This window comes from Pteronotus mesoamericanus, unplaced genomic scaffold, assembly GCF_021234165.1.
Source record: "Pteronotus mesoamericanus isolate MK-2021 breed Mesoamerican mustached bat unplaced genomic scaffold, CSHL_Meso_final scaffold_174, whole genome shotgun sequence".
Taxonomy (NCBI): Eukaryota; Metazoa; Chordata; class Mammalia; order Chiroptera; family Mormoopidae; genus Pteronotus; species Pteronotus mesoamericanus.
In genome coordinates this window covers 46793669-46820518 of record NW_026555309.1, presented here as the reverse complement: position 1 = coordinate 46820518, position 26850 = coordinate 46793669, and the positions used below count along the sequence as shown (strand labels likewise).

Below are 26850 nucleotides of genomic sequence, written 5' to 3'. Positions count from 1 at the left end.
TGTTACAATAAACATTTTTAAGAACTCTGTGTGGTCCTTGGGGTTGGAGTGAGGGGATGGGGCCTCCACCCGAGGGAGGGAACCACTGGGAGCTAGAGCTGGCCTGGAGGCTGTGGTCTCTTTTGGCGGGGGTGAGCCCCCAGGACTCACTGCTGGGCTGGAGTCCCGGACTAAGCGCGTGTGTGCCCCTGCCCCGGAGCGCCTCAGTGGAGCTGACCGCGAGGCCCTGGCCTGGGCCGGCGTGGCGTCGGAGGGGCGAGGCCCTGCTCTGCTGGGGGTTTTGGGAGGGGTGCCTGCCTACAGGTTTCCGTGTGTCTGAGGACTGGGGTGTCCCACCGCCCCATCCTTCAGTTGAGGATTTGAACCAGGCTGTACAGGGGGCCTCCCATGGGTGCGGTGGGGCCAGCAGGGAAGTGTTTGCCCACTGGAGTGACCCAGCCAGGGGACTCTCCTGGGAAGGGGTAACCAACAGTACGGACCCTTCTAGAACGCACCACCTCAGGCTTCTAGAACCCGAGCTGCCGCCCAGCCTGGACAGCCACCGGGTGTCGCTCCGCTTCCCTGCCCTGCCTGTCGCCTGGGAGCTCCAGCTCCTTCCTGGACCGCAGCCCTGGGAACTTTCTTCCAGGTACGAGCGCAGCTGTGGGCAGTGGGTGGCGGCCGACGAGCCAGCCGCCCGGCTGACCGCCTGTGCCTGACCAGGCCCAGGCCCCCAAAGGCTGGTTTCACCGCCTTTGCACGACTTCCCACGCCAAGCGTTTCCAGCTCTGGAACCTGGGACTCTCCTGCAATGAGCGCCACCTGGCCAGGCGCCTCAAGAGCAACAGCTTCTACCCGTTCACAGAGAAGCAGCCCAACAGTGCGCGCGGCCGGGCGGGGCCGGGCGGGGGCGGGGGCGGGGGCAGGGGCGGGGAGGGGGCGGGGACTGGGCGGGGCGGGGACCAGGGCCCGTGCCGGGGGGTTGCTGCTGAGCCCCGGCGCCGACGCCCCCGCGAAGAGCAGGGGCTGCCTGTCCTCACGCGCCCCGGCCGCGCCACCCGCAGTCTTCGTGATGGAGTACTACCTGGACACTCTGTGGAAGGGGACGCTGCTCTTTGTCGTCTGCCTCGTCCTCGTGGGCTTCGGCCTGGTGAGCAAGGTCTGAGCTCCTGGGCCGGCCTCCCCTCCCCCGCCGCCCCCCCGGGAGGCAAGAGCCGCTGCTGAGACGGTCCCGCGGCGCCCACAGGTGCAGAAGCAGGAGACGTGGGTCTTCCCCGCGTATGGCGTGGGCATTGGCCTGTGGATCATGATCTCGTCACTGCCGCTGCGCCGCCTGGTGCTGAACCACGAGCTCGGCATGTACACCTTCTCCATCCAGGGCCACACCGTGTTTCAGGGCCCCATACACCTGGTCTACGTGCGCCTGGCGCTCAGCTCCGACGGTGACGCACCGGCGGCCTGGCGGGGGGCGGTGTATGCAAGGGGAGGGGCGGGCCGCCCCGGCCCGCGGAGCCCCGCCCCCGGAGCCGAGCCCCGCCCCGCTCCCCGGCCCGGGCTGAGCTGCCTGCCCCTCACTAGCTTACGGCAGGTGCTTCTTCCAACTGGTTCTGTGCGGCCACAAGCTGGAGCCGCTGGTGCTGGTGCAGGTGTCTGAGCGCTACGAGGTGGGTCCGGCCCCGGCCCGGCCCCGGGGCTGACCGTCAAGCCTGGCGGTGTGGTCTGACGAGGGAAGGGGGCATCTCGGGAGTAGGGGGTGGCAGCGGCGGGGCCCCTCTGGTCCCTGCGAGAGCTGACCTCCACGCGCTCGCCCAGCAAATGGAATTCCTGGGCCGCCACATCGCCCGGAAGCTCAACATTAACTACTTCGACTGCCTGACGACGTCCTACCGGCACGTGGTCCACCACTGGCCGCTGGGGGCCGCCTTCAGCCCGGGTATCGTGCAGCGCAAGACCAGAGCCTGCGACAAAAGCTGCCAGTCGGACATGAACCTGGACGTGTGACGCTGCGGAGGCCCTGCACCCCTTCCCTCCAAGCGGGACACACGCTCCCTCCCCTCCAGTGTACCTGGCGCCCGCACCGCCCCACCCCGCCCGCCGCCTGTCAGTAAAGCTGCCGCTTAGTCCCAGCGGTCTCTTCTCCGGGGGCGTGGGGAGGCTCCCCCCAGGGCCTTCTCCCAGCGCGCCCTCCCCAGAGCCTCCGGGCTGCTGTAGGGGGCACCCCTGGCGTCCGGGCTGAATGGTGCAGGTAGCCGTGGGCACAAGGCTGAGGAGCAGCCGGGACCCAACCTCAGAGGCACAGGCCGCGCTGCCCCCCTGGACAGCAGCACTGAACGGGTCCCGCCTGGCCTCGAGGGCTGACCAGTGGGCAGAATCCTGGACTCAGAACCTGATGGGTCCCGCCCGGATCGGGGGCTGAGGCCTGGTCCAGTCAGCAATGGGATGGGGCACGGCCGCAGGTCCAAGCCCTGTGTCTGGAGGTGTGCCCTGGGCTCGACCACCCCACAGCTGCTGCGCAGAGCCCCAGGCCAGGGCTGCCGGCCGGCCTGGGGAGACCCCTCCTGTCTGCGGGAGCCCCAGTCACGTTCCCTCCCCCGGCAGGTGTTCCTGCGCCCTGGGCGCTGGGCGTGCGTGGGAGCAGAGCGGGCGGAGCGCCACGGGGACCGGTCGGAGGCCCGGCCTGGCGCACGGTGGGCCCGGCTCTCCTGGCCACACTCCCCCTCGTGGGCCTGTCGGGGGGTCCGGCGACCTGTGTCGGCCGAGTGTCCCTGGGCCCAGGACCAGCTGTGTAACCTGCAGGGCCCACGCGAAGCGAAAACGTGGGCCCCCCCGTCACAAAACCGTCAAGCATTTCCATGAGGTGGCACCAGAGCAGGAAGCCACACGCAGGCTTTTCTGAGCTCAGGGCTGTGCGGCTGCCCAGGCCGCCTGCCCCCAGGGATGGACCTGCCTGGATCCCTGCTCAGAGTGGACTTCTAGTCGCAAGGCTGCCCTGCACCAGCACCCCTCCCTCCCTGGGGTGGACCCCGGGGGCCGCGGGGGCCGCTTTAGGCCATCCCAGGGGCGCTGGCTGCTGTGGCACGGCGGCAGGACTCCCACCCCTCAGGGGTTGGGGCCTGAGCTGTCCCAAGGGTGGCAGGGCCCAGCCTTTACCAAGGGGATGGGCTCGAGTGTGGGCAGAGCCAGGCACTGAAGGCGCTGGGACAGGGTGGGGGGGTGCGGGGTGCGGGGTGTGGGCCACGGGGCTAGGCTGGCTGGGCCACGCCTTGTGGCTGAGCCAGACCCACCGGGCCCAGGCCGCCTGTCAGCTTTGGACGGGGGTTAGGAGGGCCTGCCAGCTCGTCCGACGCCGGAAGACTGCTCAGACGGGTCTGCAAGGCTTCAGGGTGGGGGCTCAGATCATCTGGGGAGGCAAAGCCCCTGCCCCCCTGAAGGCGAGGATCGATCTCGGAGGGCAGAGGCAGCCAGCAGAGCTAACCTGTCCGCGGCCGGGGGTGGGGGGACCTCTAGTAAGGGGTGAGGCCAGGCCTTCCTGCAGAGGCAGCATTTGACTCCTGCAAGGGGCCTGGAGGCCCGGGCAGAGGGTGTGGCCCCAGGCAGAGCCAGATGTGCGGAAGGAGCCGCGGGAGGCTGACTGGTCCAGGCCGGCGAGGCAGGGGCTGCAGCTCTTTGCCCCCGGAAACCCCTGGGGGAAACCACAGGGGCGTTGTGAGCCCAGATGCACTAGGATCCTGGAGGGAGGGGAAGGGCCAGGAGGTGGCGGGGACAGAGCAGAGAGAGAAGGGCAGCGGGGCCTCTGAAAGGAGAAGAGGGGAGCAGAGAGGCCCAGGGGCAGGTGTGAGCCGCGGGGGGAGGCCACAGCAGGCCAGGGGTGCTGGCAGGCAGGGTGCAGGCGGAAAGGAGAGCAGCTCAGGCTGGGTCCAGGGTTACAGGGCTGGGGCGGGGGAGGAGAGGCTGAGGAATCAGAACTTCTGAGTTAGGGAGGTCCAGCCCGCACCAGTGGGAAACTGCCGGAACAACAGTGCTTTTACAGACGAAACGCCCGGCAGACACCGCCTTTTACCCAAGTGACCGAGGTCAGCATCAGCGGGCGGGGGGTCACGCAGACAGACCCCCTGCTGGGGTGCAATAACCACCGCCCCCGGAGGCCTCCTCTCCAAACCCAGATCCTCAGCTGGTCACGAGAACGTCAGACATACCCCAGCTGAGACGCAGCCTACAAAACTGACCGGTACTCCTCAAAGCGGCCAAGGTCATGAAAAAAGGAAGGCTGAGAAACTGTCACAGAGCACGCAAGGCTAGGAAAGCTTGCCACCTGGGCGCAGCTGGGTGCCTGGACAGCCACCTACGAATGTCCTTCTGTCGCCCCCTCCTGGCCTCTGCGCAATCTAGTTACACATTTTATTACTACATTTGTCTTAAATCGCACATACGTTGTTACCGTTTATTTAATCCGTCAAGTATCTTTTACTCTTAAAGATTTATTTTTATAGGGGAAAGGAGGAAGGAAGAGAAAGAGAGAAACATCACTGTGTGAGAGAGACATTGATCAGTCACCTCTCTCGCATCCCCAGTTGGGGACCCAGCCCACAGGCCTGTGTGCCCTGTGCCCTGACCGGAAACCAAACTGGTGACCCCTCGGTTCGCAGGCCGGCACTCAATCCACTGAGCACACCAGCCAGGGCACGTTTTCAATAACAAGAAACAAAGTCTTTACATGTGCCCACTGTGTTATAATTTCTGTACTTTTCATCCCCGGAGACCTAGATTTTCAGCGGCGACCCCTTCCTTCAGGAGTTCCCGTGGTGCCGGCCAGTGGCTGGTGAGCTCTTTCTGCTTCTGTATGTCTGAGAAGTCCAGGTCACTTGCATTTTTTAAAGAGATTTTCCCTGGGTATAGGATTCCAGGTGAGAGGTGCTTTGATTTCAGTACTTTAAAGATATTGTCCCCATCTTTTAAAGAAAAATTATTGATTAATTTTAGAGAGAGGACGGGGGAGAGCGTTTTCTGTTCCACTTACTCATGTGTGCACTGGCTGACTCCAGCAAGTGCCCGCACCGGGGCTCACACCCAAAACCTCGGTGTATCAGGAAAACGCTCTAAGCCGAGCTCCCCAGCCAGGGCCTCTGTCCCGGCCGCTTTTAATGTTTCCCTTTGTCATCGGATGACAATGTGGCCTGGTGTGGTTTTCTTCCTCTAATGTGTACCCGGGGGTTGGTGATCTTCTTGGATCCATGCATTTTTCATTTCCATCAAATGTGAAAAAAAATGGGCCACCGTTTCTACCAATATTTGTCCCAGTCCCCTCCCTTTCTGGACTCCGTTGCACGTGCGCCAGGCCCCTTGCGGCTGCGTCACAGGCTAAGACTCTGCCCTTCCCTTCAGCCTCTCCCTCTGGGTTTTACGTCGGGTCATTTTTATTGCAGCTCTTCAAATTCACTCATCTGCAGAGTCTGATGGATTGATTCCATCTTGCGTATGTATTTTTTAAATCTCAGCCATTGCAATTTTCATTTCTAGAAGTTCAACTTGGGCCTTTTAATACCTTCCCTGTCTCCTCTGAGCGTGTTTGGTCACGTCCTGGCTGGGCGTTGCCCTGTGCGCCGGAAGGCTGCGTGCTGGACCCCCGGTCAGGGTGCGCACCGAGGCTGTGGGTTTGACCCCTGGTCAGGGAGCCTATGAGAAGCAACCGATCAATGTTTCTCATGTCGATGTCTCTCTCTCTCCTCCCCGCGCCTCCCTCTCCCCATTCCTCTCCCATATCCTCAGGTGGGATTTTTTAAAAACAAAGGCACACGATCAGCCTTCCCCCCAGCTCCCAGGGCCGGGATGGAGCCCTAACTTGGGGACGCCCTCGTCCACGAGTTCTATCACCGGTGTCCGCTCTGGCTCAGTTCTGATTGTTGATTTTTCTCCTCACTTTGAGCTGTGTTTTCCTGGCTCTGGGACTGCCTGGTAGTTTTTTCACTGGCGGCCAAATGTGAACGGTACATTGTTGGGCTCCAGAGGGTGGCGTCTCCCTACGAACGACCCTGACGTTGGCTCCGTGCCGCAGGTCCCCTCAGGTCGCGCTCCTCAGCGTGACTGGGTCTCAGAGTGGGGTTTTGTTTCGTTTCAATAGTTTCCCCCTCGGGGAAGGAAGCCCTTAAATGCTCAACCTGACACCCGTGGATCCTGAGGTCCCACCCTGTGTGAGCTCCAGGGGCTGTTCCTGCTCATCCTTTCGGTGGTCCTCTCCCCAGACCCCAGGACGTTCCTCAAACACCCGCGGCTCTCTGGCCTGGGGCTCCCAGCCACACGCCCCGCAGTTCGCGTGGCCCGCACTCCGGAGTCTCGGCTGCCCTCCACTGCCTCTCTCCAGCCCGGACGGGGCAGCTCCCGCTTCGCCTACCTGGGCCGCCCTTCATTCTGGGCAGCGTCCCGCCCTGGGCCGGTCTGTGGGGGCCGGGAGCACAGGCCCAGCGTCTGCTGCCCTTGCCTCAACAAGCAGGGTGCAGCCTGGTGCTCAGTGCAGGTCTGCAAGGTGAAGGCAGAAACGGCTCCCAACACGCCAACCTCTCCAAGATCTTCTTACCTGCACCCACACCCACCCCGGCCTGTCCCTGACGAAGCCTAGAGACGGACCCCGCGGTGGTCTGGAGGGCGAGACCCCCAGCACCGACAGAAAGGCTTCTCGAAGGGTGTGCTGGCTCTTTAACCCTGGGCTGCAGGGGACAGGGGCTGCAGAGCCCTGAGTCCCATTGCACAGTGGGACAAGGGGAGTTGGGCCGGAGTCAGCAGGGCGGGGACCACAACTCTGCGCCCAGCACACCAACTTGCTTCCGGGAGCAATTCTGCAGTAGAAGAGAAGGCTGTCGCGGTGCCAGGGAGCCAGACCAAAAGGAGGCTCCTAGCCAAGGTAGGGTCCTGGCAGCCAGGGAGGGGGACGTCCAGGGCCGGACCCTCTAGGCCGGGCTGGGCTGGAGCCCCACTGGGGCAGAGGAGGGCTTGGAAGGTGACCGCAGGACCCACGGAGGGCACATACGGGCCTCCGGGCTCTCGCGGGGCAGGGTACTGAGGACACAGCACTTGGAGTCTCTGCCTTAACCCTGGCCTTTCAGTAACAGGGGACCTGCCCAGGGCCGGAGGTGGCACACCCGGAAGCAGAGGGTGGCGGGGCGGCACCAGACCAACGCCGCGTGTGCCTCCCACCCCCGTGGAGGGGGCCGGCCCAGCAGTGCTGTGCACCGGGGCCGCGGAGCAGTGGCCCCTACACCCGGGAGGGGGCCCGTGGGGCTGCCCAGGACCCGAGGGTTCTGTCGCGCAACAAAGCCCTGCAGGCCGCCAGCCCTCAGAGGGAGGGGCGCCGCACGACCCCAGTGCAGGAGGGCTGAAAGTTTCCCAAGGCCTGACGATCACCAACTGTCCTTGCCCAGCCTCTCCAGGCTGGACCCCAGGACCGCGGCCCAGGGACCTCGGGATGGGGGGCCACCAAGGCGAGGAGGCCAAGTAATTGAGCCGGGCACATGTGCGCTGCACACCCAGGAGGCTCCGGACCGATGGCCAAGGCCTGGGCCCAGCTGCCCCTCCCCGCCGGGCGCCCCGAGGGCTTGTGAGCTCCACCGCGGCAGAGAGCGAGGGCCGCCCGAATGGTTCCCCAGGGAGCACCGGCCGCGGGCACATGGGTCAGGGCTCCGGCGCCTCCTCTTTCTAGAGGGTTGGGGGCCAAGGGGGGGGATTGACAGAGAGAGGCAGGGACGTGGACAGCCAGCGGATACGGAAACAAGGGGACAGAGAAGGGCGATCGAGGAAAGAGGTGAAGACGGAGGGACAAAGGGCAGGGCCAGAGCGACAGGGTGACGGGGACTAACGGAGGGGGACGCGGAGGCAGTCGCAGAGCAGCGACGGGGGCCGCGTGTTTGGGAGGAGGCAGGGAGCACGAGGTGAGGGGCTGCGCCTGGCGCGTCCCGGCAGCACCTGGAGGGTTCGCCCGGTAATTAGGCCTCGGTCCAGATGGGCCCCCCAGTCCCGCAATCAAAATGCTAATTGGCCCCGGGCCTCCGGCTGCGGCTCGGCCCGGCCCGGCCCCCCTGGGAGGGAGCAGGGACCAGCGGCTCGACGGATGAAGATCCCGGTACCCGCCCCCACTCCGGACCTCGCCGGCTGCGGCTCGGCGATAAGGGGGCGGCCGCGCCCCACCCCCGCCCCTCGGGAGCGCCTGCCACGCAAGATGAATATTCTGTCGCTGCCACGGCCGGGGCTGCCGGCCACAAAGCGGGCCTGCGGTCTCCTCCGCGTCCCCGCGCCGGGCTGGCTCGCACCCGCCCTCTGACGACTCTCGGGTGACGATGCGGGGGACAGCGGGGCGCAGTGCAGGCTGCGCCGGGGCGCTGAGCTCAGCAATCTCCGCACGCCCCCGCGCGCGCGCGCGCCCGCCGTGGCCCGACTGCCGCGCGCGCCCGCCGAGCGGCCCCACACAAGGTCACCGCGCGCAGCGACGGGCGCGCGCACCGCAGCCCGGCCCGGGCCCCGAGCTCGGCCGCGCCCGGAGCCGCCCTGCGACCCGGGTCCGCGGCGACAGCAGGTCGCCTGAGGCCGCCCGCCGACGGGGCAGACCCGCAGCACCGGCGGGGGCGGGAGAGGGGACAATGGCGGCTCCGGGCCCTAATAAGGGACATATGTCCCCGCGTGCTGCCATTGTGCGGCTCGGAAACCGCCCCCCCACCCCGCACCCTCGCGCCCCGCCATTGGCTGCTGGGCCTGACGTCATGGGGGCCTCGAGCCCGGGGTGGGCGGCCGCGGGAAGGGTTTGCCCGCCTGTTACGGGGCCGCGGGGCGGGGGGGCGGGAGCCGCAGCCGCGCGGAAGGGCGGAAAGCCGCCAGTGAAGCCGAGTTTCTGGAGCAAGGGCATGGCAGCCCCTGTCCCCGCGCGTCCCCCGCTCGCTGGGTCGCTGCCGCACTCGGCACCGGCCCCTTGGGAGGGGGGCGGGTGGAGGGAGCCTCGCCCGTGGGCGCGGGGTCAGCCCGGGTGACCGAGAGGCAGGGCGACACTGCGGCACGGGGCGCGCGCAGAGCCTCCACGCTGCGCTTCCGCTGCCTCAGCACTCGCAGCCTCGCCGCCCGCCGCCCCGCCCGCCGCTGCGGGTCCCTGGGCTCCGCACCCGAAAGCGGGCGGGCGGGCGGGCGGGACTAGCCTGCGGTCTGCCCCGCGTCCCCTCCCGGCATATCCTAAGTCCGGGGCTCGTGGGTCCCGGACGGTTTCCAACACCGCCCCCCCGCCCCGCGCCCCCGACAATGCCGCCGGCTGCGCGCTCCCATCCCCGAGCCGCGCGGGGGAACTACCCGACGCGGGGGCCGCGGCATCCCCAGGACCCTTCCCAGGAGACCCCGGCCGGGCCCGGCCCCGCGCAGCCATTTCCGCCGCCCTCCCGCCCTCCCCCTCCCGCAGCTCCCGGGCTTTAAAAGCGGGAGGCTGGGCCGGGCCGCAGGCAGAGGCGGCCGCGGGCGCAGGAGGCCGGGCCGGGAGCTGTCCGAGCGCCGAGCCCCGCCCCCGGAGCCCCTGTCTCCCCCTCCCCCTTTCCCTCGGCCCGCCCTCCGTGCGCACCCCTCCCCCCGAGGACCCCCGCCCCCCGCCCGCCGCCGCCGCTGCCGCCGCCGCCGCTCGGGCTGCAGAACAATAAAGCCAGCCTCCCCGAGACCCCCGCCGAGGACCCCCGCCCGGCGGCCGAGCCCCCGCGGCCCGCCCCGCGCAGCCCGCGCCGGCAGAGCGCGCCCGGTCGCTGGCCGAGGTGCTGGCCCGGCCGGCGCTGGCCGCGGTGCTGAAGCTGCCGCCGCTCCCGCCGCCGCCGTGTTCGCCGGGCCCGGCGCCGCCACCCCCGGGGACATGGGGGGTCGCTGACTGAGGCTCCGCCGCGGCGGCGGGGGGGAGGGGAAGGGGGCCGCGGAGCCGGGCCAGCCCTGCACCCACTCGCAGCCTCTGGGCCCGGGACGGAGCCGCTCCCCCCTCCCGCCCCCCCAGCCTCCTCCCCCGCCTGTCCAGGGGCGGCACTGCGGGCTGGGAAGCCGGGACCAGAGGAGGGAAGGAAGGAAGGAAGAAAGGAAGGAAAGAAGGAAGGAGGGAAGGAAGGAAGGAAGGAAGAGAAGAGAAGACACAAGAGGCGCCGCGAGAAGAGTGGAGAAGAGGGAAGGAAGGCAGGCGCAGAGGAGGAAGCGCAGGCAGGCGGAGAGGACGGCGCTCCTGCGGCAGCATCCAGAGGCCGGAGTGGGGACCCGCGCTACCTCCCGCCGCTCCTCGGATGGTGACGGGGCCTCGCCGCGGCTGCAGCCCCCCCGCGCCCCGGCTCCGCAGGCCCGCAGCGCCGGAGCCCCGCAGGAATCATGCCCAGGTCCTTCCTGGTCAAGAAGGTCAAACTTGACACGTTCTCCTCGGCAGACCTCGAGAGCTCCTACGGGCGCGCCCGCGGCGACCTCGGCGTGCGACTGCACGAGAAAGGTGCGAGCCGGGCTGAGGCTGCGGGCGGCGGGCCCGGCAGGGCTGCGAGGGGTGGGGGCCGGAGGGCGGCGGGGCGCGGGGGGCAGGGACCCCAGGACACAGGTCCCCGGGAAGCCGAGCAGCAGCAGGCGGTGGCTGAAACCAGACTGTAGGGCGGATAGAGATGGCGGTGGGGAGAGGGGAAGGCAGAGTCAGGCCAGGACTGGCCCCGGGCTGGGCAGCCAAAGTATCGGTGCCCGGGGGCGCAGGGGGCGCAGGGGGCGCAGGGGGCAGGAACGGGAAGTGCCTGAGGCGTGCCCTGACCCGCGCTGCGGCCCATGCCACATGGACACCTGCCGGCGCGGCGGGACCCAGCGGCGCAGGCAGACCCACACCCAGGAGCCTGGGCCTGCCTCAGTGTGCTCTTCTCTCCCTCGGCGGCACCTCCGAGGCTGCCTGCTCGGGCCAGCAGGGGCGGAGTGGGCTCCGGGGAGCAGGCACGGGGCCGGCGGGGGCCGCCCACCTGTGGGCTGAAGGCGCGGGCAGAGGCGGCAGCCGGGTCCTCCCCGACGCCGGGGTCAGGGAGGAGGAAGTGGGCAGGGGAGGCTCTTTGTGTGAGGGCACCCGAGTTCAAGGACAACGGCCGGCACGCGGGCACGGGTGCCGGGAGTGCCCGCGACACAGGGCGGCAGGACGCGTGTGACCTGCAGGAGCACGAGCCTGTGTGTGAGCCTGTGTGCGCCCATGTGACTGCGTGTGGCCATGTGACTGTGCGCTTGTGTGTGACCCTGTATGAGCGTGTGCCTGCCTGTGTGCCACTGCATGGGACCATGTGACTCCGAGGCCACCGTGCACCCATGTGACTGGCAACCCTGGCGGAGAGTACGTCCGGGTGGCTGCGTGCGTCCCGGGGTCAGTGGGCAGCCCACCCTGAGGGGCGCCAGGGTGGGTGGCGGCGGCGAGTGGCCCTGGAGGAGCCGGAGCCCGCCCCGCCGGCGGCCTGGGAGGCCCGTCTTGCGCCCTGAGAACACCTGCGGCTGCCAGCCTGAGCGATGCTGCCCGCCCCGCCGGCGGCTTGTCCCTGCGCAGGTGTCCCCCGGTGGACGCCCTGGCCGTCTCCCTCGCCGCCTGGCCTGCCTTGGGAAGGCCCCGCAGGAGTCAGGGCCTGCGGGAAAGGGCGGTGCGGAGCGAGGCGGGACCCCAGGGTGCAGGATGGCCGAAGGGCGTGCAGGGAGCAGCGGCGCAGAGGCAGGGAACCGGGTCTGGAGCCCGAGGGGGTCAAGTCCAGGGAGAGGGGACGAGGGGGTGGGGCCTGCAGGCGAAGGCGTCTCCAGGGCTCCTTGTGGGACCTAGAGGACCCGAGAAAGGCGGCATCAGGGCTGGGTGCAGGCCCCGGGGACCCAGAGGAAGAGCCGCTGGGAGCCCCGGGGGGCGGTAGCGATGGGGTCCCTGGCGGGAGGCGCCGGCTTTGTGCGCTGCGGGTCTGCAGTATGTTGCATAATCAGAGAAAACTGCTGAAGTGGGGAGAACCCGAGGGGGAGGGGAAGGGGAAGGAGGGCGAGGGAAGCGCCTCCCCTCCCCCCTGACCTTGAGGCTCTGCTGAAGGGGGGCAGCCGCGCCGAAGATGCGCGTCTTCCTCCCCCGGCGAGGGTGGGGCCGGCGGGAGGCGGGGGCGGAGCCGGGCCGGACTCGGTCTCATCTCTCCTCTCTTCTCTTCCCCTCCCCGCCGCCTTCACCCTCCGTCCCCGCGGTCCCTCGGCCCCTTCCCCTTTGTCCTCCCCCGCTGCCCTCTCTCCGGACCCCGGTGTCTCCCGCCGCCCGCCTCTGTGTGTCTCGCCCGCTGCCCGTCTCCTTTCCCTCTGCCTGCCTGTCTGTCCGCCTCGGTCCTCAGGATACCTCAGCGACTACGCGGGGCCCGCCTCCGTCTACGATGGCGACACCGAGGCGGCCTTGCTTAAAGGGCCGTCCCCGGAGCCCATGTACGCGGCGGCGGTGCGCGGGGAGCTGGGCCCGGCGGCCGTGGGCTCGGCGCCGCCGCCCACCCCGCGCCCGGAGCTGGCCACCGCGGCGGGCGGCTACATCAACGGTGACGCGGCCGTTAGCGAGGGCTACGCGGCCGACGCCTTCTTCATCACCGACGGGCGCTCGCGCCGCAAGGCCACCAACACCAACGCTGCCGCCGCCCCGTCCACGGCCTCGGCCCCCGACGGCGACGGCGGAGGCGGGGCTGGGGCGGGCGCGCGCGCCGTGGGGTCCGGCGGCCGGGGCAGCACGCGCGCAGGGGCGGGTGCCGAGGCCCGCGCGGGGCCCGGGGCCGGCAGCGCAGGGGGCCGGCACGCCTGCGGCGAGTGCGGGAAAACGTACGCCACGTCGTCGAACCTGAGCCGTCACAAGCAGACGCATCGCAGCCTGGACAGTCAGCTGGCGCGGCGCTGCCCGACGTGCGGCAAGGTGTACGTGTCCATGCCGGCCATGGCCATGCACCTGCTCACGCACGACCTGCGCCACAAGTGCGGCGTGTGCGGCAAGGCCTTCTCCAGGCCCTGGCTGCTGCAGGGCCACATGCGCTCCCACACCGGCGAGAAGCCCTTCGGCTGCGCGCACTGCGGCAAGGCCTTCGCTGACCGCTCCAACCTGCGCGCGCACATGCAGACGCATTCGGCCTTCAAGCACTTCCAGTGCAAGCGCTGCAAGAAGAGCTTCGCGCTCAAGTCCTATCTCAACAAGCACTACGAGTCGGCCTGCTTCAAGGGCGGCGCCGGCGGCGGCGGCGGCGGCGGCCCCGCGGCCCCAGCGCCGGCCGCGTCGCAGCTCAGCCCCGTGCAGGCTTAGGGCGGCGGCGCCTCCGTCAGCTGGGGCGGCTCTTCCAACGCGGGCCCCCAAGGAAGCTTCCGCCAGCGCTCGGGCGGAGGGGCGGGAGGGTGGGCCCCTCCTCACAGCAATAGGGGGAGGGGGCCCGGCCCCGCCCCGCCGACAGGGGCCTCGCCGGCCCCTTCAAGCAATAGGGTCCCGAGGGGAGACCCACCCCGAGCTCCCTCCCTTCCCCTCCAGGGTGCCCCAGGCTTTTTCCCAGCAATAGGGTCGAGGAGACCCAGAACCGAACCTCAGCTCCGAGTTAGGTTTCTGAAGACGGGGGTGGGGTGAGGTAGGGCGCGTCCCCCTCCTCCCTCCTCTGCGCCCCTGGATCTTGTCGCAGAGACTCAGGTCTTCCCCACCCCTTCCCAAGCCTTCCAGGGCCAGGCCTGCGGCCTAGATGTCCAGGGAGCCGGTCCCTCCCCAGCGGCAGGCCCGGAAGGAGCAGGAGCGCGGCCCGCAGAGGCATCCCCACTCCTCAGTCTTCGCCGACCCCGGAGTGCGAGACGCGTTGGGCACCGGGGAGGGAGGAGGACAGCGGCGCCCTTTTCCCTTGGATCCCTTCTGGGGCCTCAGTCCGAGCCGCTCTCTTCCCCTCGCCTCGCACCCTCTGCCAAATCGGATTCTTCCAGCCCCGCTCCCCGGGCTCCGTCCTCCATAACGAATATAACGACGCATATCGAACCGCATGGACGTTCCCGACCTCCTCAGACCCCCGCCCGCCCCGCCCCGGGACTCCCTCCCTCGCACCCGGGCGCTCCGCGCTGGAGGACGGATTCCTGGGGCCCGGCAGGCAGGCCCAGGCGCGGCCCTCTCCACACCTCTCTGTATTCGCTTCGCGGGTAAAGCCCCCTGGGGGGGTTGCGGATGCGTCGGGTTTCTTTCTTTCTGTATTTGTACGTTTTCTTTATGAACGGATTGCACTCGGGTCAGGGAAGGGGCGCTGCGGCCCCATCCTTCCCCCCGACGCCCGGGGCTTGGGATGTCCAGGATCACTTTCCCCGCCCCCGAACCCCGCTGCCACCTGGGCCCCGCCTCCTGGGAGCCTCAGGCCCCGCCTCTCCGAGGCCGGCCCCTCCCCCGAGTCCCAAGCCCCTCCCCCACTCTGTTGCCAACTTTCGCCCGTCTATGCCAAAGCCTCGGCGGCGACTCCGCCCCAAGGGCCCGCCCCATTGGCCGCCGCCTTTGTGACGTCACTGCATGCAGCCCCAACCCTCTTCCCGTCCCTTCCCGGGGCTGCCCGTTCCCTCCCCCTCTTAGTTAGTCCGATGCTGACTATAGAGCAATAATGCGCACTGCATGCGAAGCTGCCGCCGCCTCTAGAGTTACTGAGAATCAGGTATCCCCCTGCCCCACCCACCCCATAGGCCCCTAGATCAGGGACGCTGCGCGGGGCCGGACGCGCAGACTTTCTTCCCCTCCCACTCCCGCCCCCCCCCCCAAGGCAGAGCCCGGCGGTGTAATGGTTCCAGGGGCGGGGCGGGGGGTGGTTGCCCCCCCAACCCCTCCTTCAGTTGTCCATCATCCATTGGCCGTTCATTGGGTACCTACTATGTGCCAGGCCCACTGCGCAGTCTGCCAAGGCCACGGCGACCTGCGGGGGTGGGGGGGTGCGTATTCGCGACAGGGGCACAACGCTCTTGGATGCGCCAGGGACAGCGGCAGTTGCAGCAGAGGCCGAATCCCTAGACCCCACCCCGCGCCCTACCCTCTCCACCCCGGGCAGAGTGCTGGGCGCAGTCCGTCTCTGCCTTCGATTTGGTCCTGGCGTCCTCAGCTCGGTGGCAAACACCTAGAGCCCCAAGGCCCAGCGCCACCAAGGCCGCCCATGCCGACCCAGTACTTCCACACTCTGGCTACCAGCTCTGCCCTGTTGGGCCAGGGCCCCGGGACAAACGGAAAGGTGCACGCTGGAGCCTATGACTTGGTCAGCCCGGTCCCCGCGGGCGCCAAGCGCCGCTGCTGCCCAGCTGCATCCGCACGGGGGGACCTGAGGGCCCAGCAGAGCAGGGTGCACATCCCGAACCCCTACACCCCGGCTGGGTACCCACACAGCTCCCAAGCCGGGACCTGCCCTCCTGTGTCGGGCGCACCCGCATGCACACACACACAGGCACCCTCCCCCCCCCCCCCCTCCCACGCCCGTCTACCTACCTACGGAGAAGGCTGGAGGGCCGTGGGCCGGCCAGGGCCTCCTGCTTCTCCCCGCACCGCGCCGCCGTGGAAAGCCATGGGCCCCCTCCTGCCCCCATAACTAAGCAGCACAATAACCGACTTAGCGAATTCAGGTAGAAGGAACGTTTAGGTAGCACCTATTTTGTACTGATTCTACAAGTAGGGCCCGAGATGCGGGGGCCCTCGGGTGGGGGCTGCGGCCGCCGGCCCGCCCCGCCCCCACCTCCGCCTGCGCCCCGCCGCCTTGTACATATTCCCACCCGGAACAGGCCGGGATTTTTACTCGGGCCGCGCCTCTCTTCCGCCCCCGTTTGGGGCCGGGCCGGCCGGACAGACGGACGGACGGACAGACCTCCTTCCTAAGCACAATAGCACCAGCTCCCCGGAGCACCGCACCTCCACGAGGAGAATAAACGCCACTCTTGATAGAACTTGGAGTGTCGGGCTGATCTATCCAGGGCTCTGCCTGCTCTGCACGGGGCGCGGGGGACGTCTGGGGGCATCGCTCCTGGTTCGCCGGACCCTAGGGTGCGGCAGGCGCAGGCACTGCGCTGGGAGTGGCAGCCTTCTCAGCAGCCCCGGGGCACGTCGCTGCTTTTCGCCAGGGTGCGCCCGTGTTCCCTTTGGCAAGAGAGTTGCCCTCTACACCAGCACGAGCGGCGGCGGGGGGGGGGGGCCTCCAAGCCCCGGGGACATCCCTTCTCTCCAGGGCAAAGCACTGGGCACCTCTCCTGCGGCAGGTGAATCTACACTGTGCCAGCAGTTGGAGGCGCTAGGGACTCCAGCAGGCAGTCAGGCCCAGCTCCAGGCGGTTCTAGAATGGCCAGAGTGGGCACAGCAGGGCCCGCAGTCCAATGGCCCGAACTGCCCCCGGTGTCCCTGTAGGGTTCCTGCCGCCCCAGCAGCGCTGACAGCCACCAGCGAGCCCTCTTGACGCCAGAGAAGGTGGGGACGGGAAGGGGGCGAGGTCTGGTCCCTTCCTGCAGCCTTTGGCCCGCATCCTGACCCTCAGAGGTGGGGGAGAGGTTCCCACACTCTGGGGAGGCCGGCATGGTTCTGGGGGAGGAGGTGCCAGGGGGCAGAGGGGCTTGCACAAGCACCCCCAGCTCTCGGGCTCTAGAGAGTTGGGGCGATGAGGGGTGGGGCTGTCACGGGAGGGACAGCCCAGGGACAGGGATCCCCTGTCCCAGGGACGTCCCCCTGCCCCCCTCCCCCCACATCCTGATAGGCAGGAGTTGAGAGGCCCAAAGTCCTGGAGCCACGTGGCCAAACCACGTCAGCCCAGCTGTTCCCACCGTGGCATGGGACGGGCCCAGGGGCCCACCCAGACTCCAGCGGGTGGACAGCAGGCGAGTCTGACCGGCAGCGGGTCCGAACGCACGGGCCTGCTGCTCAGGGTGGGGCTTCCATGGGCCCCGCCCCCACCTGGTGTTCCCGCCCTGCCCACCCCCCCGCAGACGCCGAGGTTCTGCCTATTGGTGCGCCCACAGTCCGTGCCTTCCCATTGGCTCGCGCGGCCCTGCTTTCTTTGCTCTCGACTCCAGTGCGGGAACCTTGGCTTTCTCCTAACCCTCGTCCCGGGTCCGTTCTGGTCACCTCACTCCGCCGCCACTTGCCAGCCGACCGCTTGGAGCCGAGGCGTGGACACGGTCATCCATCTCCAACACAACCCTGCACTTCTCATTAGCTACTGCGCTCAGCCTCTGTCAGCCTACTGGTGTCCTGAGCCGTCAACCTTCTTTGCCAGTCCGCTGGCCAGCCTGGGCCATCCTTCTAGTTTTTGGATCTGTGTTGGGGAAGGAAAAGGCCGGAAGGCGCGCGGGGACACGTGGGCGCCAGTGCGGGTCTTCCCTCTTCGCAGCCTGGGAGATGGAGCCGGGAGGGAGTGGCGAAGCTCCCAGGGCTCACCTCTGTTCTGCGTCTTCCCAAAGGACCCTCTCCTTTGTCTCCTCTCCCCTGGGATCAGTACTCCGCTTGTCCGGGGTCGGGCGACAAACAGACGAACGCTCTTGGAGACTGGATAGGAGACGGGGCTGGTCCTGGCATATCGAACCAGGGGCCACGTGGGCACGCGAAGGCTGCTCTCCCTCCCAGTCAGGGCAGCCTCCAAGCAGGCTACTCGAAGACGCCTGCCAGGTAGCCCCAGCCTGCCAGGTAGGGATGCCAGGCTAACATCAGCCCCAGAAGGCCGGGTGGCAGCAGGAATGTGCCACCAGGGGGCCGGGGCACCGTCGTAGAGGTGGTGGTACAGGGGCGAGCCAGGCCCATAGGACAGGCCACTGACCTCAGGCTGAGCCTCTCGGTTTACTAGCTTCCTGCGAGGTGCTCCTCTCAGCATGGCTGACGGGCTCTGCTGCTGCAGGCTTCTTGGGTAAACCAGGCCTGAGCCCCCAGTAAGAACCTGAACCTCGAGATCCAGGCTGCTCACATTCCGTGCCCCGTGCAGGACGCGGGTCCAGCCTAGGTGGGACGCGGCTCCGCCCACCCGCGTGCTGCATTTTGAGGTTGTCACTGTGGATTAGTTGTTTTATCTAACGCAGGGGGAGGTGGCACAAGCTGTGCAATGACACAGAAGCCTCTGCATCCCTGCGACCCGGCACCCCAACCTCCCCACACCCTGGCTGAACTGGCTCCAGTGGGAAACGGGGAGGCCCCGCAGGTTTGCGGACGTGGGCGGAAGGGCACCCGGTAGGAGGAGGCGTGAGTGGGCGTGGCCACACCGGACGCCCGCACCTGCTCCCCTCCCGCGTCGGGTCCAGGGAGCGCGCGGGGCCTGGGGCCTTTTCCACGCGCCAGTCCTTGGCCTGGCGCTTGTCTGACAGCCTTGGTTGAGGAAAAGCGGGTGCCTGTGGTGGTCACTACAGTCGTGCTCCGCGAGGTGCGCGCTTGGGAACCAACGCGCTGGGTGGCGGGCGCGCCTAGGCCCCGCGGACGGGGCTGCGGCCGGCGACCGGACGGTAACGCACGACGCGTTTCATAAGCAACCTCCACCCCACACTCCGCGCCTGACTTCATGGAGTGGCCATGGGGCAGACCAGCGGCCAGCGGAGGCGCACAGCTGCCGCAAAGCCGGCGTCAGCAGGGGCGCCGCCGCCGCCACCGCCGCCGCCGCCGCGCTCCAGCCAGGGCCGGGCGACCACGACTCCCAGGGTGCCCCGCGCCGGGCGACCACGACTCCCAGAGTGCCCCGCGCGCCCGCGCACTACAAATGGGCGCGCTCCCGGGCCGCCCGCCACTTAGCGGCTCTTGGAGCGACGCGGCGGCGATCCGTGGGCGGGCCCGGCGGCGCGCGGGCTACGGCGGCCGGCAGGGGGCGGTGGCGGCCGTTGGCCTTGGGTCTGGAGGCGGGGCCGAGGGCCTCGGGCGCTGAGAACCCCGCGGGCCACGACTCGGCGGCAGTGTCGGGCTGAACCATGGGCGACCGCGGCGGCGCGGGTGGCTCCCGGCGCCGGAGGACGGGGTCTCGGCCCTCGAGCCAGGGCGGCGGCGGCCCCACGGCGGCGGAAGAAGAGGTGCGGGACGTAGACGCCGGGGGTGACGCGCCGGCCCCGGCCCCAGAGAAGGACAAGGACGGAGACGCCGACGTGGGCAGCGGCCACCGGGATCTGAGGTAGCGGGGCCACTGACTCATAACCTCTGACCCCTGACCTAGGCCCCTGCCACCGTCCCCTGCTCCTCGGGCGTGGCCGCAGCAGCGCGGGCTCCGTTTCCGAGAGCCCGGCTCCCGGACTTGGCGTAGACAGGTGTGCCGCTTGGGCTCACCCCGGGAAACTGAGGCCCGGGGGGAGCGTCGCCTGCCGAGGCCACTCGCGGGGGGCGCACGGAGGGGAGCCGGCAGTAGCTCCGGTTCTAGACCCTCCGCCGTCCGCACATCCTCAGGTGGGTCCGGGTGCGCGTTCCCGGGGGAGCGCGGCGCCGGGCGCTGCAGGCGGGCCGGCTCCAGCCTTGCACAAGTTTCCTCTGTCCGGAAGGAGACGGAGCTAAGGGGGCGCTCTCAGATGAAGGGGGCTCCTCCTGAGGGCTGGGAGGGGAGCCTTGGGGGTAAAGGAGGGCGCCGGCCGGGGAGGGGGCCAGCGGGAGAGGGGCTGCCCAAGGCCAGGAGCAGCGGCGGTGGGCGGCTCTCCCGTCCTTCGGACAAGAACCGGGCCCCTTCGTTTCCCAGCCCGTCCATCCCTCACCCCGCGCTGGGCCGACCTGCGCCCTGCTTGTGTTGCCACAACAAGTACTTGCAGGAGGAACAGGCTGGGTCCTGCCTGGGGTACAGGAGAGGGGTCGGAAGTGGGCCCACGCGCGGGTGAAGGGCCGGTGGACCGGTGGAGGGGGCAGGCGGAGCCTGAGGGGTGGTCCCGGCCTGCCTGGACACTGGCTCCCCCTTCCACCTGGCTCCAAGGGATCCCTTTGCCCCGCTCCAGCCCTCGCCTTGGCCCCCCGGCCCTCGGGGCTCTGGCTTTGGGAGCAGCGTCAGGACTAGGGGTCATTGAGCAGGAAGCGGGCAATCGCTGGGTTAGAGGGCAAGGATTCGCCCTCTTAGAGGGAGAACAGAGGCTTTTCTCCGGGGCCCCTGGGGAGGGTGGGCCTGGGCGGCCGGGTGTGGGGGTGTGGGTGCTGCCCCTGCCCGTGGACTGCGCACAGTCCACCCGGCAGATAAGATTATCTCAGCGTTGAGCCTGTGAGCAAAGGTCGGCCGTGAAGTGCAGGGAGGCTTGGTCCCAGGCGAGGTGGCCCTGCTGAGAGGGGTGCCTGCCTCCTGTGTCTGTCGGGGGTGCTGCCAAACGAGGCCGCGTGGAATAAATGGGGTCTGGGAGCGCCTGCGTCAGCTCCCCAAGCTGCCCTCTCTGGGTGCGGGGCATGGCAGCCCCCTCGCCCCTGCGGGCGGTGGGGCCGGGTCGTCGGGGGGGCTGGACGCTGGATCTGGGCTGGGCCAGGGCCAGCAGCCCCTCCCGTGCGCTTGCTCGCCGGGTGGGGTGAGCAGGAGCCCAGTCGGCCCCATTCTGGGGGTCTGGACCTCCCGCAGGAGGAGCAGTGGATGGCAGGGATGGGCCTGCCCAGGGCCAGAGGGGCAGCTGGTGACCACAGTGCCCTCCTGGTGTCCCAGACATTTGGGCTACGTGCGTCTGTTCCTCCAACCCAGTGCCACCAGGTTCGGGCCGGGGGCTGCGGTCAGGGTGTCGGGGCGGCGGGGGCTGCCGGCCCTGGCTGCCCTCCGAGGCCTCGGCCCCTGGCGCGCCTCCTCGTCATCCTCCGGAACGGGCCTGTCCTCTTGCCGACCTCCTCACCCCTCCCTGCACTTCCTGCTCACCTGGGCCTGCCTGTGTGAGTTCCTCTCTTCCAGCCCCGGGCCAGGGTGTGGCTGTGCGCAGCCGGGAGACGGCCACCCTTGCTGCTCTGCCTGTGGCTCCCTCCTTCCCGCAGCTCCTGCGCTCTCCCGGGGTTCACGGCTTCCCCGGGGTGTTTGTTCTGGGGCATCCTCTGCCTCTCCCTGTCCGGCAGGGCCCGAGAGTGTGGGGAGCCCACCAGCCGCCTTGTGCCCCAGGCCTTGGCCCAGGTGGGCGTGGGGTCCTGGGCGTGGTCCATACCTGGAAAAGCTTTGAACCTCCTGGAGCCTCAGTTGCCCTGTGCGCCTGCCTCCCAAAGCTGATGTGAGGGCTGAGCAAGGTGGCACGTGTGACGAGTTAGGGTGGCACTGCTGGCTGGGCGCCTGGGGAGCAGGTGGGACCCCAACAGGCACGAGGGTGAGGGCCGCCCCCGCAGAGGGGGAGAGGCTGGCCAGTGCCGCCCCCGCAGGACAGGGCGGCCAGGCCCTGCCGCCCGTGCCACGTGCCCGTCTGCGCTCTGGCCGTCTGGCCGCTGCTGCCAACTGTGCTGGCGCGGCCGGACCTCTGTGGGCGCGGGGCGTCCTGCCCTGGGTCGTGGCCTTTGGCCGGAGGGGAAGGCATGCCTGGGGTTGAGGAGGGTCAGGAGGCAGGCTGGGGAGGGTCTGGAAGGTTCTGTGATGTCATTTTGTGTCAGGTTGGACAGCGACACCCTTTCTCCACCTTCATTTCCACCTTAGCAATTGCCACAGACAGGGCCAGCGTGGCCTTGGTCAGCGAAAGGGGGCAGGGGTCACAGTGCTGTGAGGCAGCCGGGGGCGGGGGTGTCCAGCCAGCACCACAGGAGGCGGTTTTGGGCCGGTTCCAGTGGGAGCCAATGGGCTTGAACTTGGGCTCCAGGGACAGGCTCAGAGACCCTCCCTCTTTGATGAGTGGGGCCTGGGGCCCCTGCCTGCCTTGCGGAAAGGCAGGTGTAGGGACCAGGGAGAAAAGGGCCCTGGGGGGAGAGCACAGCCCCCCGCGCGGCGGAGGAGCCCGGGCGGCCAGGCCTGTGGCTGGGCGGCCGGAGCTTGGTTTGGGGAGGCCGAGGTGACCTGTGTGCAGTGCCCCGGGTGAAGAGTGCAGGGCAGCACCTTGGCTCCTTGGCCCCGCACCTCGGTCCTGCGGGCAGGGCCGGCTCTGAGGGGAGCCGCGGTGCCCACTCCACCCCCGCCCCCGCCCGTGCCCCTGCGTGGGTCCCTCCCGAGACAAAGACGTGCCTGCAGGAGGGAAGGGAGGCCCTCGCCTCGCCTCTTACAAAACTGGAGGTGTTGCTCAACACCGCGTGGGGCTTCCTGGGGCTCCCAGGGCCGTGCTGCAGGGGTGAGGTTGGGCTTGGCCTGTGTGTGGGGGGGCAGGGCCCCTTCCCCACCCCTGTCACCCTGAGAGCCAGGCAGGGAGATAAGGATCTGCCCGTGTCCCCCACCTTAGCACTGGATGGGGTAGTGCTGCCTGCTTTTGTGAGAGAAGTCCCCCGCAGGTGCCTGTCCGCCCCCCCGCCCGGCCCGCGGCTCCTCTCATGGCCCTTGGCCTTGGTCCCTGTGCCCACTCAGCCCTGGGTGGGCCATGCGTGAGGAGAGGGGGTTTGCGGTGGGGACCCCTCAGCTGGCTGGGTGGTGGGAGGAGCGGACCGGGCGAAGTGGGCTTGCCTCCCGCCCACCTCTGTCCAGCACTGCTGGGCAGGTCCGCCCGTCCCCGGGGTGGGCTCTTCTGTGGGCCCGTCACCCCTCCGTGGCCGGCGTGCGTGGTGGCAGCCAGAGGCCCCTGGGGAGCGAGGCTGGGCTCCTGGCCTGGGGCGCTGTGGCTGCCCCTGCCCAGTGCCCAGAGGGGCAGGCCCGGATGCGCCTCCCTGGTTCCTCTCAGGCTGTAAATGGGGAGTAGGGAGAGTGGACAGAAGAGGAGGTGGGGTGGGGAGTGTGGCGCCCCGTTGCCGGGCTGGATGGACGAGCGAGGGGCTGGATCTGGCCCAGCCCCCGGGTGCTGCTCGGCCCTGGGCCTGGCAGCGCGGGCAGCTTCCGGCCCTGCCCGAGGTCCTCACTGCCTCCTGCCCCGCCAGGTGCCACCGCCTGCAGGATTCTTTGTTCAGCTCGGACAGCGGCTTCAGCAACTACCGCGGCATCCTGAACTGGTGTGTGGTGATGCTGGTGAGTGGGCTGGCGGTCGGGTGGGGTTCGGTGGAGCTGGGCCGCCGCTCGTGCACAGAACTCGTGTGGCTGGGGTTTGTGGGAGGGCCTCTGCGCTGTGAGTTGCGGCTGAGGGTCCCTGGGGGGCAGAGGGGAGGGACCGGGTGGGTGGCTGGCCCCGGGCTGGCAGCTCCCGGGGCGCGGGCGGGCGCTCTGTGGGAACAGGCTTCCCTGGCAGCGTGTGCCGGTGGTCGTTCTTGCGGCCCGAGAAGTGCCCCTCCTCCTGAACGGCCCTTGTGGGTGTGGGGCCCCTGGCTGGCCCAGCCTGGGGCCGACAGGGGTGAGGAGGTGGTTTGTGGGCTCAGGGCGGCAGCCCCAGCCCCAGCTCTGCGGACCCCCAGCCTCTCCCCCTCAGCCTGGCTCGCAGGTGCCCCGGGACAGCGCCCCTGCCTCACCTGTGGCCTGGCGGGGGCCCCTGCCTCTGGGGCCCAGGTCCCGCTGGGACCTTGTTGGGCTGGGACCAGCAGTCCTGACCACGCAGGGGCTGGAGTCCAGGGCTCCAGCGGGCGGCCCGTGGGGCGGGGCAGAGGGCCAGGGCCTGTGGGGCCCAGCCCCCAGCACTGGGGCTGATGTGGCGGCAGGCCTTCGACCCGCAGCCCCGCAACGCTGACACGCCTGCCTCCAGGTCAAAGGCAAGGCTCCTGCGGCGGGAGGGGCTCTTGGCACACCCACAGCTTCCCGCCTGCGGCCCCAGGATGGGCCCGGGAGACGTGGGGGACACGTTGCCTGGTGGGTGAGAGGCTGCTGGGCAAGCAGATACGCTCAGGAGACAGTGTGTCCTCGCCCCTGGAGGCCACTGCTGGCCTGGGCTGGGTGTGCAGCGGGGCTTGGCAGCCGCAGCACCGTCCTCCTGAAAGGCCCTTGGTGCCGCCCACGGCCTTTCCCCTGCTTCTGGCGCCCGCGCCACCCCCGCCCCGCGATGGCAGCTCTGCGCTGCGCTCAGGGCCGCCGCCAAACCCCCTCTCTTGCAGATCCTGAGCAACGCACGGTTGTTTTTGGAGAACCTCATCAAGTGAGTGTCTTCCCCAGGACCCCAGCCCCACCCGAGGCCCCGCCGCTCTCACGGCCCACGCGGGTGCCCCTGCCTGCTCAGGCCCTCATCCCCCAACCCACAGGTACGGCATCCTGGTGGACCCCATCCAGGTGGTGTCTCTGTTCCTGAAGGACCCCTACAGCTGGCCCGCCCTGTGCCTGGTGATTGGTGAGCTGGGCACCGAGGAGGCCCTTGGGGGGGACAGGCCTCACCCACACCTGACCCTGCCCTACGGTCTTCTGTCCTCAGGGGCCAATCTCTTCGCGCTGGCTGCCTTCCAGGTGGAGAAGCGCCTGGCGGTGGTAAGCAGGGCCCTCACCCCCTGCCCCGGCCGGAGGTCTGCTGCTCCCCAGGCCTGGGCTCCAGGCAGGGGGTGCCCCGCCCCACTGAGCATCGCGCTGTGCCTGGCTTTCCCCGGTGGGGCTGTACCCTGGGCCTGACAGCCTTTCACCGGGGAGACCCTTTGTCCAGGGAGTGGGGCCCCTGGCTGAGGACTGCTCCCCCTTCCCCCCAGGGGGCCCTGACGGAGCAGGCGGGGCTGCTGCTGCACACGGCCAACCTGGCCACCATCCTCTGCTTCCCGGCGGCCGTGGCCTTCCTGCTGGAGTCCATCACTCCAGGTGCCCCCACCCCGCCCCACCCCAGCCCGTCCTGGGGACCGCAGGGGAGGCCCAGCCAGCCTCGGGGGCCGCCCCGGGGCCGCAGCTCTCCGGGGGGCGGGGTGGGGGCCGCAGCCTGAGCCCAGCTCTCCCGCAGTGGGCTCCGTGCTGGCCTTGGCCGTGCACACCATCCTCTTCCTCAAGCTGTTCTCCTACCGGGACGTCAACCTCTGGTGCCGGGAGGACCGGGCTCGGGCCAAGGCCAAGACTGGTGAGGGGCTCTGGGCCACGGGCGGGGGCGGGGCCGGGCGCAGCAGGGCCTCACCTTCCCCGCCCTCTCCTCCCCTCGCTGGCCCCAGCCTCTTCAGGTAAGAAGGCCGGCGGTGCGGCGGCCCAGCGTGCGGCGGCCCAGCGCACAGGCGCCGTGAGCTACCCGGACAACCTGACCCACCGAGGTGAGGGGCCTGCAGGGCCGGCCGAGGGCGGGCCGGGGGGCCGGGGCCGGGTGCTGGGGTCAGCAGGCCGGCCGGGTGCCAGCCCCACCCTCCCGTTCCAGACCTGTACTACTTCCTCTTCGCCCCTACGCTGTGTTACGAACTCAACTTTCCCCGCTCCCCCCGCATCCGAAAGCGCTTCCTGCTGCGGCGGCTCTTTGAGATGGTGAGGCTGGGGGCTGGGGGCCGCGAGGGGCTGGAGGCTGCCAGATGCTGGGGGCTGAGCCGGCTGCTCTCTGCTTCCTCCCCCAGCTGTTCTTCACCCAGCTCCAGGTGGGGCTGATCCAGCAGGTACGTGGGCCAGGACGGGGTCGGGGCCGGGGGTCCCACCCGGTGCTCTGGGGCAGGAGCTGACACTGTGCCCTCCTTTGCAGTGGATGGTCCCCACCATCCAGAACTCCATGAAGCCCTTCAAGGTGAGGGGTCAGGCTTCCCCATGGCTGGAGGGGTGGGGGCGGCCCAGGGAGCCAGCTGAGCCTTGTCCCCGCAGGACATGGACTACTCGCGCATCATCGAGCGTCTCCTGAAGCTTGCGGTGAGCGGGCTGGGCAGTGGGGCAGGGCGTGAGGGTGGGGCCTTCGGGAACCTGACTTCGCCTCTCCCCCAGGTCCCCAACCACCTCATCTGGCTCATCTTCTTCTACTGGCTCTTCCACTCCTGCCTAAATGCCGTGGCCGAGCTCATGCAGTTTGGAGACCGCGAGTTCTACCGGGACTGGTGGTGGGTGACTCTGGTGGGTGCTGGGGCCGGGGCCGGTCAGGGTCACGGCGCCGCCTGACCACCGCTGCCTCTGAACCCCAGGAATTCCGAGTCTGTCACCTACTTCTGGCAGAACTGGAACATCCCAGTGCACAAGTGGTGCCTCAGGTGGGTGTGAGCCTGGGTGCGGGGCGCTGGCCAGCCCGCAGGGAGCCTGGGCGCCTGCCCACAGCCTCCTCTCCCCGCAGGCACTTCTACAAGCCGATGCTCCGGCGTGGCTACAGCAAGTGGGTCGCCAGCACCGGTGTGTTCCTGGCCTCGGCCTTCTTCCATGAGGTCAGTGCTGTGTGGGCGCCCTGCCCTGGGCTGGGGGCGGGGGCCCGGGGCCCGAGGCCTGAGGAGCAGGCTGACGCCCGCCCCTCCCGCCCACCCAGTACCTGGTGAGCATCCCTCTCCGCATGTTCCGCCTCTGGGCCTTCACCGGCATGATGGCTCAGGTGAGCACCTTGTGGTCTCCTCACCCACCCCTCTGCCTGCACCGGGTGGTCGCCGTGGCCCCTGACCGCGCACTCTGCCCCCAGATCCCACTGGCCTGGGTCGTGAGCCGCTTCTTCCGCGGCAACTACGGCAACGCAGCGGTGTGGCTGTCGCTCATCATCGGGCAGCCCGTGGCCGTGCTCATGTACGTGCACGACTACTACGTGCTCCACCACGAGGCCCCGGCGGCCGGGGCCTGAGCCGCCGCGCCCGCGCCTCGCTGCCGCCGCGCCGCCCCCGCCGGAGTGCTCAGCGCAGGCTGCCTGCTCGGCACTGCCTCCTGGCCCGCAGGAGGCCTCTCTGCCCCTATGGGGCCGCCTCTTCCCCCCTCGGGAATGGGGGACTCGGCACAGGCCAGCACCTCAAGGGTCTGTGCGGGTTCTGCCCAAGGCTCTGAGGGTATCAATAAAGTACTGTCCAGAGTGACCAGCTTTCCTGAGGGTGCTGGGCTGGTGGAGGTGACAGCCACACCACACGGCCCCTCCCAGAGGTCCATGGGG

At 69.2% G+C, this 26850-nt stretch overlaps 3 protein-coding genes across 3 annotated transcripts; all 3 read left to right on the top strand.

Moving 5' to 3' along the window:
• The first annotated feature begins 56 nt into the window (after positions 1-56).
• On the top strand, positions 57-1980 carry TMEM249 (transmembrane protein 249). Its single transcript, XM_054590700.1, has 6 exons — positions 57-131; positions 703-859; positions 1044-1138; positions 1226-1421; positions 1558-1643; positions 1792-1980. The coding sequence occupies exons 1-6, from the start codon at positions 57-59 to the stop codon at positions 1978-1980; spliced, it is 798 nt and encodes a 265-aa protein (XP_054446675.1).
• An 8035-nt stretch (positions 1981-10015) lies between these two features.
• On the top strand, positions 10016-13258 carry SCRT1 (scratch family transcriptional repressor 1). Its single transcript, XM_054590666.1, has 2 exons — positions 10016-10447; positions 12318-13258. Exons 1-2 carry the CDS (start codon positions 10333-10335, stop codon positions 13256-13258), a joined length of 1056 nt encoding a protein of 351 aa, XP_054446641.1. The 5' UTR covers positions 10016-10332.
• Positions 13259-18741: 5483 nt separating this feature from the next.
• DGAT1 (diacylglycerol O-acyltransferase 1) lies at positions 18742-26550 on the top strand. Its single transcript, XM_054590644.1, has 17 exons — positions 18742-19064; positions 22862-22949; positions 23960-24000; positions 24104-24189; positions 24271-24323; positions 24536-24641; positions 24778-24891; positions 24980-25075; positions 25177-25280; positions 25367-25405; positions 25489-25530; positions 25605-25649; positions 25722-25834; positions 25916-25981; positions 26062-26149; positions 26248-26310; positions 26395-26550. The coding sequence occupies exons 1-17, from the start codon at positions 18868-18870 to the stop codon at positions 26548-26550; spliced, it is 1497 nt and encodes a 498-aa protein (XP_054446619.1). The 5' UTR covers positions 18742-18867.
• Positions 26551-26850: the final 300 nt, after the last annotated feature.